Source organism: Equus przewalskii, chromosome 6, assembly GCF_037783145.1.
Source record: "Equus przewalskii isolate Varuska chromosome 6, EquPr2, whole genome shotgun sequence".
Lineage (NCBI taxonomy): Eukaryota > Metazoa > Chordata > Mammalia > Perissodactyla > Equidae > Equus > Equus przewalskii.
This window is the reverse complement of record NC_091836.1, coordinates 72,399,098-72,415,109: the sequence shown is the minus strand read 5'-3', so window position 1 is coordinate 72,415,109 and position 16,012 is coordinate 72,399,098. Positions and strand designations below refer to the sequence as shown.

The 16,012-nt window shown below is 41.0% G+C and overlaps 2 protein-coding genes across 2 annotated transcripts; both read right to left on the bottom strand.

Moving 5' to 3' along the window:
- Window positions 1-2,789: 2,789 nt before the first annotated feature.
- Window positions 2,790-3,734, bottom strand: LOC103553771 (olfactory receptor 52K1). Its single transcript, XM_008524489.2, has one exon. It carries the CDS (start codon window positions 3,732-3,734, stop codon window positions 2,790-2,792), a length of 945 nt encoding a protein of 314 aa, XP_008522711.2.
- A 10,922-nt stretch (window positions 3,735-14,656) lies between these two features.
- Window positions 14,657-15,601, bottom strand: LOC139084306 (olfactory receptor 52K1-like). The gene has a single exon (XM_070626692.1). The coding sequence runs from the start codon at window positions 15,599-15,601 to the stop codon at window positions 14,657-14,659; it is 945 nt and encodes a 314-aa protein (XP_070482793.1).
- Between the last annotated feature and the right edge of the window lie 411 nt (window positions 15,602-16,012).

The window sequence follows — 16,012 nt, the reverse complement described above, 5'->3', positions numbered from 1 at the left end:
GGGTCAGTCAGGGATCCATGTAGAGCATTGTTTGGGGAACTTACAATTACTCAGGCTCCAGAAAATAGAGAACTAGAGTGCACGAATGATTGGAATTTTTGTAATTAAATTTGAATTAGTGCAAACACGTTTTCTGTATACTCTTGTATTTCTGTAATGGTAAAACTTCAAGTCTAAAAATAGTATGCATATATTCTCATGAGTGCTACGCTCCATCTAAGCACACAGTATTGATATGAGATAGGAAATAGCTTTATTCACAGATAGTCAAAGGAGAGTTAACAGTGCATACTGTTTATTAGCTGGTAACGGAGTTCATATACTATTAGACTTCTGTGTGGGACAAAAATCACTCTCTGTGGGAGGGCATGAGTATCACCTAAAGGGCAAGGTCATTCATGCACCAAACACAGGGACAAGTCATATCTTGCAGTCTGGAAATACTTACTTAATCCGTTATACTATATTCAATTTACTAAATCACAATGATAGATAAACAATTAGTTTCCAGAATGTGCTGTGGAACAAATATCTACAAAATCTCAGTGGCATACAACAATAAAAATGTGTCTCTCATATATCTGGAGATTGGCTGAGATGACTCTGTTGATCTCAACAGTATTTGCTTATGCATCTGCAGGTCAGCTGGAGATCTGTTGATCCAAGCTGTGCTTGGCTATGAGGCTCTGCGGCTCTGCTTCAAGCTGTAAGTTGATCAGGCAGCTCTGCTCCACATTTCCTCATCTTCCTTGGACCAGTGGGCTAGGGCACATTCTCAGGAGCAGGAGAGTCAGAAGACAAGCCCCACTGCACAAGCAAATTTCAAGCCTCTGCCTGTACGACATCTGTTAATACCCCATTGACCAAAGTGGTGCAGATGGCCATCCCAACAGTCAATGTGTAGGGAAGTATACTCTGGGAAAATGAATAGTTTTGAACAATAATCTGTCACACATAATGCCCTATCTCTACTGAGGATAACAAGACAAGAGTTTGGGAAGTCTCAGGGAACAGAGTCAGAGGCCCTTGGTCCATACCACTTCCTTCCTTACTGTCCAAATAACCCACCTCAGTGTCTGGAAGGACTGAGACACTTGGGCTCTGACCAGAGACCCACTGAGACCTCCACTCTCTGTATATATCTGTGAGGCAAGCCGTGGCACAACATGGGCCTGGAGCTAGAGATGCTTTTTCAGAGCCTTTCAGGTTTCTTTGTTCTTTTCTTAGAACTGGAGAAACTCCTTTTAATTACTATCAAGGAGACAAAAGGGTCACACAAAAAAAAATAGAAGAACAAGTTTGTACGAGTAGACCTTCCTGAAAAAGTGTATATGAGGTCTTCTTTAAAAAAGAACTGACTAAAGGAGTGTTCATTTATGAGAGTTTGCATAAGGAGACAAAAGTAGAAAGATAAGTGAAATCTAGTATCACTTTTAGGATGTACTGGAAGAAGAAATAGTGGCTTTGCCTTATTTTTCTTTAAATACTCAGAGTCTTGAACTGTCATGAGCTGGATTGCAAGGAAGAGCTCACAACTCCAGCAATCAGCTTTCCCTGTGTTATGCTATGAAACAACTCCCAAATCTCAGTGGTTTAGTATAAAAACAACAAAATCATCCTTGCTCATGTTATATGAACGCTGTGGGTCAGCTATGGCTATACTTCAGGCTGTGAGTCAGATTCATATCTCCTCCTTCTATCTTTTCCATCATGGGTCTAGGTTGAAGGAAAAACTGATTGGGGATATGCTCATTCTTGTAGCAGAGGTGTAAAGTGAGAGAGACCGAGCCAAGATGCACAAACACATTTTGAAGTTCCTGATTATTGCGGCACATTTCAAGACCACTCAAGTTCCACTGACCAAAGAAAGTCACATGGCAAGATTTAACATTCCTAGAGTAAGGAAATACTCCTCCCCTCATAGAGGAACAGGAGAGTAAAAATCTGAACAATAACACAGTTTACCACAACTATATAGTGTAACTATTTTCTTTATCTTCAGAAGTCTCAACTTTAAGAAGGAAGGGCGTTAATTAATCTTTCCACAGACCATAGCTCAAAGATGGTATTCAGCTCCTCTATTCATTCATTCAATAAATATTACTAAGGTTTTTTTGGAGATAAAAGGTGTATGCTTGTGAAAAGTTAGTTACATGACAAAAAGCTATATAAAAGGATGTTAGAAGACTTCTTTGCTAAGTGTTTAATAAAGGAATTAGCCATTAGTATGGGTCAGACAGAAATTGACAATAAAACAAATAAGTCTCCTTAGAAGTGGGGCTGTCCAACTGTAGGGTCAATAACATTGGATGGTACTAGGCTAAAAAAAGTGGCAGAGGCTGGAACTCACTTATCAGAAAAGACATGGAGGTAATTTCAGTAATAGATGAGGTGCTGGCCTTTGGGTCACAAAATTTGTGACTCAACTCCTCATTCATGGTCTGAATGAAGAGTTAACCAAAATTTCAGCTTCTTGTGCCAATCTCAGGTGATATTCCTCCTGTCTTTCACCTCAATGACAATAGCACTTTGAAAGGTTCCTTGTTGTCCTTAATCAAGTGATAAGTCTATGAGGATAAGAAGGTCAAACCTCTGCTACCAGACAGACAACATGGACATATCTGGTTTGATCTGACTGGTGGATCTGTGAGGAATGGGACTTCATCTTCCTTGTCATGTTGGAGAATTGCCAAACATGGAGACTCTGCAATTTTCCTACTTGAGATTTTACTTCTCCACCTCAATCCAGCATCCACTCAGTATTGATGGGTAAGGAAAAAAGTGTGCATCTACACCTTCTTTCTCTGAAATAGACTGAGCACATGATCACGAATCTGCTTGGTCTTGACACCATAGATGAGAGGATTGACCATGGGTGGGAAAAGAAGATAGAAGATAGCAAGGAGAATGTGTACATGAGGGGCAGCCCGCCGAGCCACACGGTGCATGACTGAGGAGATGACCACAGGTGTGTAGGTAGACAAGATGGCACCTATGTGAGACACACATGTTCCAAATGCCTTGTAGCGGGCCTCCTGAGAGGCAAGCTGTAGAACTGCTCGAAGGATGAAGATATAAGACAGGATAACAAAAAGCAAGTCCAACACCACTATAAACATGGCCACAGCAATGCCATAGATATTGTTGAAGCGAGTGTCCCCACAAGCCAGCCTTACCACTGCCGTGTGCTCACAATAGCAGTGGGCAATCACGGGGCCCCGGCAGTAGTGGAAGCGTCTGAGCAGAAAGGGGAGTGGAGTCATTAGTGTCACAGCCCGAGTCACAGTAACCATGCCAATTTTGATGATAAGGGGCCTAGTTAGGATCGTGGTGTAGTGCAGTGGCTTGCAGATGGCCACGTAGCGGTCAAAGGCCATGGCCAGCAGCACTGCTGACTCCATGATAGAGAAGGAATGGAGAAAGAACATCTGGACCAGACAGGCATAGAAGTTGATCTCGCAATCTCTGAACCAAAAAATAGCCAGCATTTTGGGAAGTGTTGTAGAAGAGAGGACTAGATCAATGGCTGCCAACATGGCCAAAAAGAGGTACATGGGCTCATGGAGGGCTGCATCAGCCCGGATAATGAAGAGAAGGGTGCAGTTGCCTAGCAGGGCCAGAGTATAGGCAAAGCAGAAGGGAATGGAGATCCAGACATGTAGGTGCTCCAAACCTGGAATTCCTACCAACAAGAAGGCGGCTGGATGGATTGCGGTGATACTGGAGGATGACATGGCCACTGGAAATTCTCCTTTTCAGTTTTTACAGGGCCTCTTCACCTACACATACCTTCTTGGGAGGATTAGCTCTTGTTCCCATTGTTAGATCTTAAACAAACTTAGTTAGTAGTCCTCATAGACATGGGAAACCATAATCCATATTTTCTACCCTCAAGGAACTTTGAATCTTACTGAGTAGATAGAATATTAAACATCATTAGAACTGATGAAGAACAAGACACCTTTCATAATGGAATGGAGAAAAGGCAGTGTTTTCTGTGGGAATGTCAGGAATACCCTGATGAAAGAAGTGAAAATATGTTTAAGTCAATTCATTTCTTTATAACATACCTTGGTACCATTCTACAGTATAATCAAGCTAAGCTCACAATCACAAAAGCCAATTTTCCATCCTGAAATCTCAGGTTTGGGTGCCTGTGTAAGTCAAATACAGCCTGCAATTTCTAATGTCTCTATTAATCATACAGTCTATATATTTTCTCAAGTACTACTCTAGCTGATATGGTTGCCACTAGCCACATGCAGCTATTTAAACTTATTTTTATTAAAATTAAAATAAAATTTCAGCACCTCAGTCACACAAAAACACTTTAAGTGCCCAATAGCCACACATGACTAGTGTCTACCATGTTGGGCTGTTCAGATACAAGATACTTCCATCGTTACAGAAAGTTCTGGGGAGAACTGCTCTAGAATACTTCTTCCAGGTCCTTTGCACATCCACAAATCTCTGTAAATACAGCCCTGCCTCCAGCTTGCTGAGAAAATGAGGAGCTGCCTCTTTTGGTTCTCCTTCATCTAAATTCATGATAACCTCACTATTCATGTGGCTCTGCCTCCACTCATCTTCCAGCTCCTCCGCTGTCATCAGAGGAGAACTCTCCTCTTTAGGAAGACTGATATCTGACTGCCATAACATGCCCTTTAACCTTAAATTTTTAATCTTTCCCTCTTGCTCATTTTTCTCTTCTCTTCTCTTTCAAATCCTTAAACATTGGAGTTGCTCAGATTTTATGCAGCCACTCTTCTCTTATAGGATCTAATTAATGTGGTTTTTATGAGCATTAAATAAGATAATGTATGTAAAACATTTACCATGTCATTGAACAAAGTAAGTATTGAAAAAACTTGGTCTCTTTTCAATATAGGAAAATTGTTTTTGGAAATTTACTATCTCTAAGATACCATAGCTAATAGTGTTAGGCAGCTGATTTTGAGTTCTAGCTTCCCCCAATTCCAGCATCCTTAAATAACTAGGCTTTATTGCTCCCATCTAAATGCCTTATAAGCAACACACATTCAGCATATCCAAACTGAAAACAAATTAATTTCTTTCTATGTGGTATGGAAAAATTTTAGAATCTGAAGGTCTTGGATCAAATCATGATGGCCCCTTATACAAGCTGCATGACCATGCACAAATAACTTATCTCCAACCCCCTGTTTCCTTCTCTGTAAATGGGGAATAACAGTGCCCTACCTTTAGGTGAAGGTGGTAGGGAGAGTAAGTGAGATTATGTGTAAAATTCTTTCATCTAATTCTTGAGTGTTTGCACTGCCTTGTCATTTATCTCTCTCTTCCTCTACAGAACACTTTTTTAAAAAAAATAACGTTGAATAATATTCTACCTCCCATGATCTTATACTCTCTTCCTTCTATTACTTCAAATATCTGCTTCTCTTGATAGAAAACATCTGGAAATGCTTATTTATAGTCTCAACTCTCTCAAATATCACTTGGTAATGAAACATTCCAATCTGGATTCCAGTCCCACTACTTCCCTGAAACTACTCTCATTGGGACCACTAATGATCTCCATGATGATGGTGCCATTGTAACTTACCTGCTTTCATGCAACTTGACCTCTCAGCAACTTTTATCTGAATTGACAACTCTCTCCTTTTTAAAACCCTCTCTTCTCCTGGGCACAATGATACCACAATTTCCTACCACCTTAACTTCTCAGTTCCGTCTCCTGTTTCTGCCTTACCTCTAAATATTGAATTTCTGCAGGTCTCAATACTTAGTTCTGTTCAATTTTAGATTCACAAAACGTTCAGTAAATACATTCAGTAAGCTTCCGGAAAAAAATTAAATATTTTTACTGAGTAGGTTAAAGATAAATCCAAGAACAAAACAGACTGATGCCTTAGTAGAACAAATTTTCTCGAGGTTTAAGAGTGTAATAATTTATATAGGATGATAGAAAGTGTCACTGTTATGAAAAAAAAAATATGGTGATGCGGATGGGAAATCCTGAAGCTGGGCGATAGGGAGGGCAGCAATTTTAAATGAAGAGATCAGCGTAGGCCTCATTGGGAACAGAATTTGAGCAAAGATTGAATGAGGTGAGGAAGTAAATTAGCTTGGTTTCTGGTTTCTTTAAAAAGTAGAACCTGGAGTTCCATATAGGTGGTTTATGTGGGGAAAATAATAATAGTAAGCAAGAAAGAGTGAAACAAGAAAGCAGAAAATCACATCCAAAAGTACATTATTGTGGTAGATTACGCTGTGATCAACTGTGTCCAATCCCACATGAAGAAATACTTAGAAGGTTCCTCAGAATTGTCTATTCAAGACATGAAAGAGGGGTATGTTTATCCACTGTCTTCCACTCCCTGCCCCACCCCACCCCCGCCCCAGGCCAATGGTGGACCCAAAGAGTGTTAATTTCTTCACACCTCCAGGTTCACACATGCTCTACAGTAGCTGAACAGTCTCCTTCAGGTGCCCTATGCAATGGAGAAGAGAAACCTGGGGGCAGGATGCAGCTGAGTAAGGTGCTGTCAGGCTATACCTGCACTCAAGTGGTTGCCACAGATTGACTAGAACAAAAAGGTGAATGAGAGAAGGGGGGCAGGCATAAAAGGTGGAGGATATAGGGAATTACCCCTGTGTGGAGATCTCTAGAGAAGAAACAGAACAAATGCCCTAAGACAAAAATATGCCTAGCATTCAAAGATCAGCTATGACACCAATGTAACTAGATGATGTGAATGAGTGAGAGATTTATAGAGGTCATAAAGATGGGGCCAGATCACACAGGGCCTTGGAGGCCTTTGTAGAACTTTTCAAATGCTCCTAATTTCTCTCACAGACAAAGATATTGTTTTCAGCAGAGAAGTGACATATTTGACACACACTTTTTGAAAGTTTTCTCTGGCTTTTATGATGAGAATAGCATAAAAGGATAATGGTAAAGGCAGCAAAAAAGACTAGAGGCTAGTACAGTAATCAGGGAATGGAGAATGTTGCCTAAGCACCAAGGTGGCAGTGTATGTGGTAAGAAGCAATCAGATTTTGGATATATTTGAGAAAAGTGCCATGGGGTTTTCTGAGAGATTAAATGTAGGTCATGAGAGAAAAGGGAGTCAAAGATTACACCAATACTTTTGGCTTGAGCAAATAAAAAAAGGAGTTGCTCTCAACTCACATGGGGGAAGTTGTGGAGGTGGGGAGATCAAGATTTTAATTTTGGATATGTTATGTTCAAGATGTGTCTCAGAAATCCAAGGGAACATGTTGATACATTTGGATATACAAGTCTGGAGTTTAAGAGAGGTTTTTAGTGCTGACGTAAACTTGTGATCATTGGAAATAGATATTAATAGCTATGAAACTGATTGAGATCACCAAGATAATGAGTGTTCATGAAGAAAAGAGAACCAAGAACTGAATCCCAACATTAAGAATTGGGGTGGAGAAGAAGTTTGGGTGAATGAAGGAAGAGTGAGCAGAGGAGACTGAGAATGAGCAATCTACCAGAAAAATTTCCACAATGATGCACTGTCTTGATGGGCTATTGACTGTAATGTATTGAGGAGGAAATTATTACTATACTAAGTGCTACTGATGAGTCAAATAATCTCAAAACAGAATGAGCCTTCTGTTTAGAAATGCAGGGGATTTGATACCTTGATAAGAAAAAATTTGCTGGCATGGAGAGGCAAAGCCTGATTTGACTGAGTTAGAGAAAAAAAAAAAAGGAATTGAAGTCAGTTAACATGGCTCACTCTTTTGAGGAGGTTTGCTGCAAAAGCCAACAGTAAAAGGGACACTGGCTGCTGCAGAGGGAAGTAGAGTAAAGGAGAGGGTGTGTGGGTGGGTGTGGGTGCAAACGCACATATACATGTGTTGGTGTGGGGGGTGGTGTTCAATTGTGTTTAAGAAGGAAGAGAAAATTACATGTTTTAAACGGAAGAGAATTATTCTGCAGCAAGGGAAACAAAATATAGGAGAGGAAGCAGACTATTGCTTCAGAAAAGTCCCTGAACATCATCCTCTTTCTAAGTGTTTACCAGTTTACCACGTATCTAGTTATCAGATGCTAAAACTTCAGAAATAAATTTCTGTATTCTACCTTCCCTCTAAGCTACAGACAGGTATAACCCAACTGTCTACTTAATATCCCCATCAGTCTCACAGGTATCTCAACCTATCACACTTGAAGCAGAAATCTTGACTTCTTCCTTGATGTGCATTCCATATCTCAGTACATAATATCCTCTCCAACCAGTGGCTCAACTGAAAATAAATCAACCTGGTTCTACTCTTTGCTTCCTGCACCATATTCAGTCTATCAGCAGGTCCAATAGGGTCAACCTCCACAGTGTATCAGAAAGTCGCCTACTCCAATTTACAAGTAATTACCTCTACCCTATTCAAGCCACCATTATCTCTCATTTACTACTGGAACAAAAGACGCCTAAAAAGTGTACAGACTTCTGCTTTTGTTCTCCAATTTCTATCCTTCCACAAATACCCATCATATTGTAAAGTGAAGGGACTGTGTCTTACTCACTTCTACAACCCCAGCTCTGGCATACATAGTAAATGTTGAACATTTTACCAAATGAATAATGAGACTACTGGAAAATGTCTTCTCACTTTGTTCAGAAGACCTCCCTATCTGATCCAAACCCAGAATATTTGGTTATCTTCTAATTTAACATTCATCCAGGATAGAAGTTCCAAGAAACCCCCACCAGCCTTGGTTACATGCATCAGAACAAAATCCTCTTCTCATTGAAAAGTATTTTTTTATGTCTTACTAATATTTGTATATCTTTGCCAGGAACAAGTACTTGGCTTTGTAGGAAACAAGCCCTATGACAGCAGGAACTATTTTACTGGTATATCTTCAGTGCCAAGAACAGTGCCTGCTACACAACATCCACTCTATAAATAATTATTAATAATCTCACTTATCTGTTGCAACTTTACCCTCTGTAAATATGTATTTTCCACAAATTCAAACATGTTTCACCTTATCTCTGAATCTCCACATTCCCCTGTCTTCCCCTGTCCAATTTCTAAACATTGCTGGCCACTCTGTTGACCTGTCCACACTTCTTTACTCAAAGAAAAAGTTAACTGCTCTATCCAATTTCTTCTCCCAACACAGGGTGGCCAACAGTGCATGAATCTTATTTCCTTTGAAGCTCATCAAAAACATACCCTTCCCAGGATCAAAGTCTCAGAGTAGGAGAGTAAATGGAGCCAGTCGTCTTCTCCTAACATCCAGAGCCTAGGAACCTGTTCTGTAGTTAATGTTTTGTCTAACTTATACTATGTTTCAAGAGCCAAAGTGTCCACACTAGACTATAGGACTTGTTTTCTATTTCTTTATTTTCCAAAAAGTGCTTAAAAATGGGTCACATACACAGAAAATACTCAGTTAATACTTGCATCTATTTTGTAGTCTATGCCTATATCATAAGAGGATATCAGATGGATTTGAACAATTAAGACCTAGAGACAGGACGATAGTCACTCACCTGAGGTCTTTCAAGGACGTGGCTTATAGAAGAACAACATATAGGAAATGTATTTCTTACCTCTCCCTGCATCTTCTTAGTTCAGGCTTCATTATCTCTCTTGACTAATGCAGAAGCCTCCTAATTGGCATATGGATACTGGTGGGAGTGAGGAAAGGGATGATATGCAAGAAGTGATAGGATCCAAGCTGGAATAATCAGCTAAGACGCTTTGAAGGTGAACTAAGTGTTTGGCATAGAAAGGAGGCAGTCATCCTCTGTGGTGGAAGGAGTGTCTGGAGTTTGTAGACAAAGCATTTGGGTTGGACTGTCAAGATTTTTGCTCCTTCAGTTGAAGAGACAAAATAGAGGCAATAAAGAAATAGAGAGGAGGGAGCTGACACCTAAGACCAGGACTGAGTATGAGAGGTAATTGAGAGTGCTCCCATCCTCTCCCACTCGCCACACCTGTGTCACTTCTTTCCTCTTTTCTCTACTTCCAACTCTGTCAAGAGTCCTCAGTCTAAAGTAGAATTCTTGGCCTGTCCATTAGCTTCATGCAACTCCAGTGGGAGGTGTTTGGGAAGGGAAAATCTGGTCTTATCCTCACAAACCTCTAGTCTTCTCCCAAAAGGATGTAGAAGCAGAAACTACTGCACTTGATGAGGGTCCTCAGGGGCTCATGGAAGGCTCTGGCCTCTTCTCTGGGGGTTGACACACGGAGATTCCTCTGACCCAGGGATCCACCCCTAGAGTTTCCTGCAGCCCATGTTCTCTCCAGGTTTAGTGGCACTAAACCATGCCTCCCAGGGGTCATTTCTTGTTCTTCAGAGGCTGTGAACACTCAGGTAGAGCCTGCTTTTGCTTGGTCTTTGATATGCCTCTCCTTACCCCTACCACCTCCTTGCAGTGTCTCCTAAGAAAGAGAGCTTCTTTAGAATATATAAACTGCAACCAAGTCCTATTGACTATGACCCGGAAGGGCAGGAGCTCCAGCCACACCAGAACCATCTATTAGGTGTTTTATTTTACATATATGTTATACATCAGCCTCAACTGAGCATTGATTTCCAGCTAGTAACCTAGGAATACCCCATCTCTGATCTTGCTCTGTTTCTTGTATCTAAAGTAGAGATAAAATTCTTGATTCTTCCTAAGGGAAGATCTTAGTATATAAATTTGGAAACCACTATTAATATAATTATTTATTATCAATAAAAAATTACCCACTGTCTATAAATAAGAAAGGTCAATCTTTCTGCCTACAACTGACTTTAACGTCTGCTATTTTGCAAAGCCTGGAGAAGGAAACGTTTTCACCTGAGTCTCCCATTGACTTTTCCTGCCCTAATTCCCCATAGTTGAAAAAGTAATTTCAGAGCCGTGTACCTCAGTCATACGCACTCCCTTACCACAGAGGTATCCTGGACCCAACTTCATCCTCCCTCACTGTTAGCCTTCAGCGGTAGTTGATTCTATACCACCACCCCAATGATACCTGTGATCTCCTGAGATGTTAAGATAAAGTGGAATTCCTACATCAATCCTTTAAAGTTGGAGCTCAAATTAACCAAGCATAGCTAGTCCGAGGGGAAACAGCTTTGTGAAGAGCACCTCACCAAAATCCTTGAGGCAAAAGTTGGCATTGGGATGAAATCAAGCAAGATAGAGAAAAATCAGCCTTCAGCTGAGGAGGAGCTCATGATAGAACAGAGGACACACTGTTGAGTTAGACATATCATGATAATGGGAAACAAGGATCTAGGGTCATGGCCAGGAAGGCTAAGATGATATAGGCTTAATTGAGTGACTGTAGTTTAGAGTCAGAGCATCCAGACAAGAGCCAGATAAAGCAGGCAGGGCTGCTGTTTTGTTTTGGGGGTTTTTTTGGTGAGGAAGATTGGCCCTGAGCTAATATCTGTTTCCAATCTTCCTCTTTTTGCTTGAGGAAGATTGTGGCTGAGCTAACATCTGTGCCAATTTCCCCTATTTTGTGTGTGGGATGCGGCCACAGCACGGCTTAATGAGCGGTATATAGGTCCACACTCGGAATCAAAACTCATAAACCCTGGGCTGCTGAAGCAGAGCATGTGAACTTAACCATTACACCACCAGGCTGGCCCCAGGCAGGGTTTGAGGAAATAAAACACCTTACTTTGCCCCCTGACTCCATCCTGAGGGAGGAAAGCCTGCTGTCATGGGGGCAGGGATGAAAAGCACATGGGGTGGGGATGACCATGGCTTAGATAAGCGTGTTGGAGGTAACTGCTAGAATATTAGAACACCTCAGCTCAATTCCGTTTGTTTCCTCCTGCCTTTTGTGCAGTCAATATTCACTTATATTTATCCATGTATTTAACTTTTCCGGTGTTCTTCATTCCCTCCTGCCTTTCCATGTTTCTATCTGGATCATTTTCCTTCTGCCTGAAGAAATACTTTTAGTTTTGCTTTTAATGCAGGCCTAACAGTGAGATACTCCATCAATAATTGTTTACAAAACTCTTTCAGTCATCTTCAATCTTGAAAGATTTTTCACTAGCAATGGAATTATAGATGGGCCATTCTCTTCTTTAATCCATTCAAAGCTATTATTCAACTGTATTCTGCCTTTTCTTGTTTTCATTGAAGTGAACTGCCAGTGTTAATTTTGATCCCATGAATTTAATATGTCTTCCACATCCACTCAGGTGGTTTTGGGGGTGGGAGTGGTTAGCTGAGTTTTATGACTGCACAGAAACTGTAGACCATGTGAAGACTTTGCAAAGGTTCTTAATTTTTCTCAGAATAAAAGAGTTTTGAACAGAGAATTGGCTTGATTTGACGTGTATTCTAAAGATTGCTTCTGATCTCTATGATGAGAACAGCAGACAGAGAGGAGGGTAGAAGCAAGGAGGTAATTAAAGAGGTGCAGCAGTAATCCAGAGTAGAGAAGATGGTGTCTCACAACTAAGGTGGTAGCAGGGTATGTGGTGAGAGGAAATCAGATCTTATATATATTGGAAAAGAGTGCCAGTGGGATTTCTTAAAAGATGAGATATGTAAACAAACAAACACACACATAGATATGGAGAACAGATTGGTGTTTACCAGAGGGGGATGGGGAGGGGAAGGCAAAAGGGGTAAAGAGGCATATATGTATGGCAACAGATGGCAACTAGACTTCTCGTAGTGCACACAATGCAGTTTATTCAGAAGCCGAAATATGAAGTTCACGTGATATTTACACAGTTATAAGCCAATGTGACCTCAATAAAATGAAGATTACACATAGAGTGTAAGAGAGAAAGAGATTCAAAGATAACACCAAGACTTCTGACTTGAGCAGCAAGAAGGAAGGAGTTGTGGGATCACTGAACAAGGTCTATACTCAAGCACTGTTCTTGCTACTTTATGGGTGCTTTGCAGCTATGCACCTTAATTTGGGATGTTGGGGAAGTCTCCTTTATTAGGTGACTAGAAATATTGTCACTAGTTGCCAACTACTGAATCAAGTTTCTTGTTCCTAATCTCATATTCTTTGTGTGAGGGTAGAACTTTATGTGCCTATAAGCTGCTCATATTTCTTATTCGTGGTTTGTGCGCCAAATTTAAATGAGCAAAATATGGATGGTAATTTTCTGTTCACTGTCACTATTCCTTGTTCTGATGTTAAATGTATTTTTGTATTAATGTACCTGTATTAAATGGGATCCTTATAATATTGAATTTGTACCGGAAATAAAGCCATTCCTTCTTCAATGAGGATGGATATGACCTGAAGACTGGTGACATTCCTGTGTAAGTCAGGAGGATAAACAGAGGATTAAGCTTCTTTTAAGACATGCTGCTCCTTATTTGTGTGTTGTTAGTATTTACTATTTTAAGCTTTCCACATGACCCCACTGTGGTCAAAAGAAACAAGCAGGAGATTTTGACCACACAGGAACTAAAGGTAGACATCATTTCCCTGAGATTTGTGGTTTTTTATTTATTTATTTTTTTTTTTTAGTGTTGGGGGGGAATTATAAGAGCAGAGATGGGAAACAAGTATATGTAGCTCTCTAGGTTCTTGCTATATGCTTCCCTTTTTGACAACTTCCAACCTTCCATACGCCATCTGACATGGACTTAGACATTCTCTTTCAAAGCTAAATAATATGTTTAGACAGATATATAGAGACAGAGACAGAAATGGAGACAGAGATTCCTAATCAGTAGTCTCTGAGGAAACTAGGGAGTCACAAGACGAAAGCAGAAGAATGCATTTGTGGAAGATGGTGTATGAGGGCTTGTGTGACCACACAAATTCTAGTCATCAGGATTAATATTAAAGGAATTTTCTAGTATGTCAGTTTTCAATGGATAAGAAAAGAGAGAGAGAAACACGTGTCACTATTCCCATCTCCCATCTGCTTTGCTACCTATTTTTTTCCATGATGCTGAGCCTTGGGAAGGAGAGGTCAAAGAACACAACGTATTGTGTTTAGCACTTCTTTCTTTGTCATAGGACATAGACATAAATGCAACATCCCTGTCTTAATCTCTGTATTCCCAGCACTTAGCACAGACTTGGAATGGATTTGGTACTCAATATTTTGTGGATGGGCTAGTAAATAGATAAGGAATTCACATACTTGGTGAAAACATAAGATGATACATCTATGTGCAAAGAAAGAGTTGCATGATGTATAAATAAATGTCAGAGGACACATCTTATGGAGAGACTGGACACCAACTGTCAGACCATATCAGCATTCCTGCCTCAGACGAAATGTTGGTCCTTACCCAGGTCCTGAGTGCATAGTTCACTAAATCCCAATGACTTAGGATAGAAACTCAGATTCTCACAGTCTTAACTTAGTAATGAACTTGAAGGCATCCTTGTGGCTTTAGGTGATGTTGCCAAGAGGAGAATGAGTCAAGCCTTTGATAAGAGAGTGGGTTCCTTGAGGAGATAGCAGTCAGCAGTTTGAGTCCAAAGGCTGCCAGAGAATACAGACCCATGAGTCCTGATCAGACTGGTGACTCTGGGTTTCAGGACATCACTTAGTTTTTTCATAATACCAGGAAAGAACTAAACATGGAGACTCTGGCAATCCTCCACTTCCTATCGTACTCCCCACCCCAACTCCAGCATTCAACCTGTACTACTCTTTTTCCACATGTCCCTCACTCTCCATTTACACATCCTTTCTCAGGAATAGTCCTAAGACTCGCTCACGAATCTGCTTGGTCGTGACCCCATAGATAAGAGGATTGACCGTGGGTGGAAACAGCAAATAGAAATTGGCAAAAAGAATGTGGACATGTGGGGAAGCCCGGCGAGCCACACGGTGCATGACTGAGGAGATGACCACAGGTGTGTAGAAGGCTAAGATAGCACCTATGTGAGACACACATGTCCCAAATGCCTTGTAGCGGGCCTCCTGAGAGGCAAGCTGTAGAACTGCTCGAAGGATGAAGATATAAGACAGGATAACAAAAAGCAAGTCCAACACCACTATAAACATGGCCACAGCAATGCCATAGATATTGTTGAAGCGAGTGTCCCCACAAGCCAGCCTTACCACTGCCGTGTGCTCACAATAGCAGTGGGCAATCACGGGGCCCCGGCAGTAGTGGAAGCGTCTGAGCAGAAAGGGGAGTGGAGTCATTAGTGTCACAGCCCGAGTCACAGTAACCATGCCAATTTTGATGATAAGGGGCCTAGTTAGGATCGTGGTGTAGTGCAGTGGCTTGCAGATGGCCACGTAGCGGTCAAAGGCCATGGCCAGCAGCACTGCTGACTCCATGATAGAGAAGGAATGGAGAAAGAACATCTGGACCAGACAGGCATAGAAGTTGATCTCGCAATCTCTGAACCAAAAAATAGCCAGCATTTTGGGAAGTGTTGTAGAAGAGAGGACTAGATCAATGGCTGCCAACATGGCCAAAAAGAGGTACATGGGCTCATGGAGGGCTGCATCAGCCCGGATAATGAAGAGAAGGGTGCAGTTGCCTAGCAGGGCCAGAGTATAGGCAAAGCAGAAGGGAATGGAGATCCAGACATGTAGGTGCTCCAAACCTGGAATTCCTACCAACAAGAAGGCAGCTGGATGGATTGCGGTGATATTGGAGGCTGACATGGCTCCTGGAAATTCTCGTCCTCTTGTCTACTTCCACACGACCCTTCCAGAGAGTATCAAATGTCTGCAGAATTACAGTGCTCAAGTTCAAGCTCTGATCATTCACATGAAAATATTATCCATTGATCTCATTTCTAGACCTTAAAAGAAATTAGAAAATAATCCTATAAAGAGAACGGATTATTGGTTCCCAGTGGAGAAGGGGTTGGGGGGTTGGTAAAAGAGGTAAAGGGGCACATATATATGGTGACAGATAAACATTAGACTATTGGTGGTGAGAACAACTCAGTCTATACAGAAACTGAAATAATGTACACCTGAAATTACACGTTATAAACCATTATGACCTCAAGAAAATAATTGAAAGAAAATAATCCTAATATGCATTGTGAAACATTATACATAGTTTCT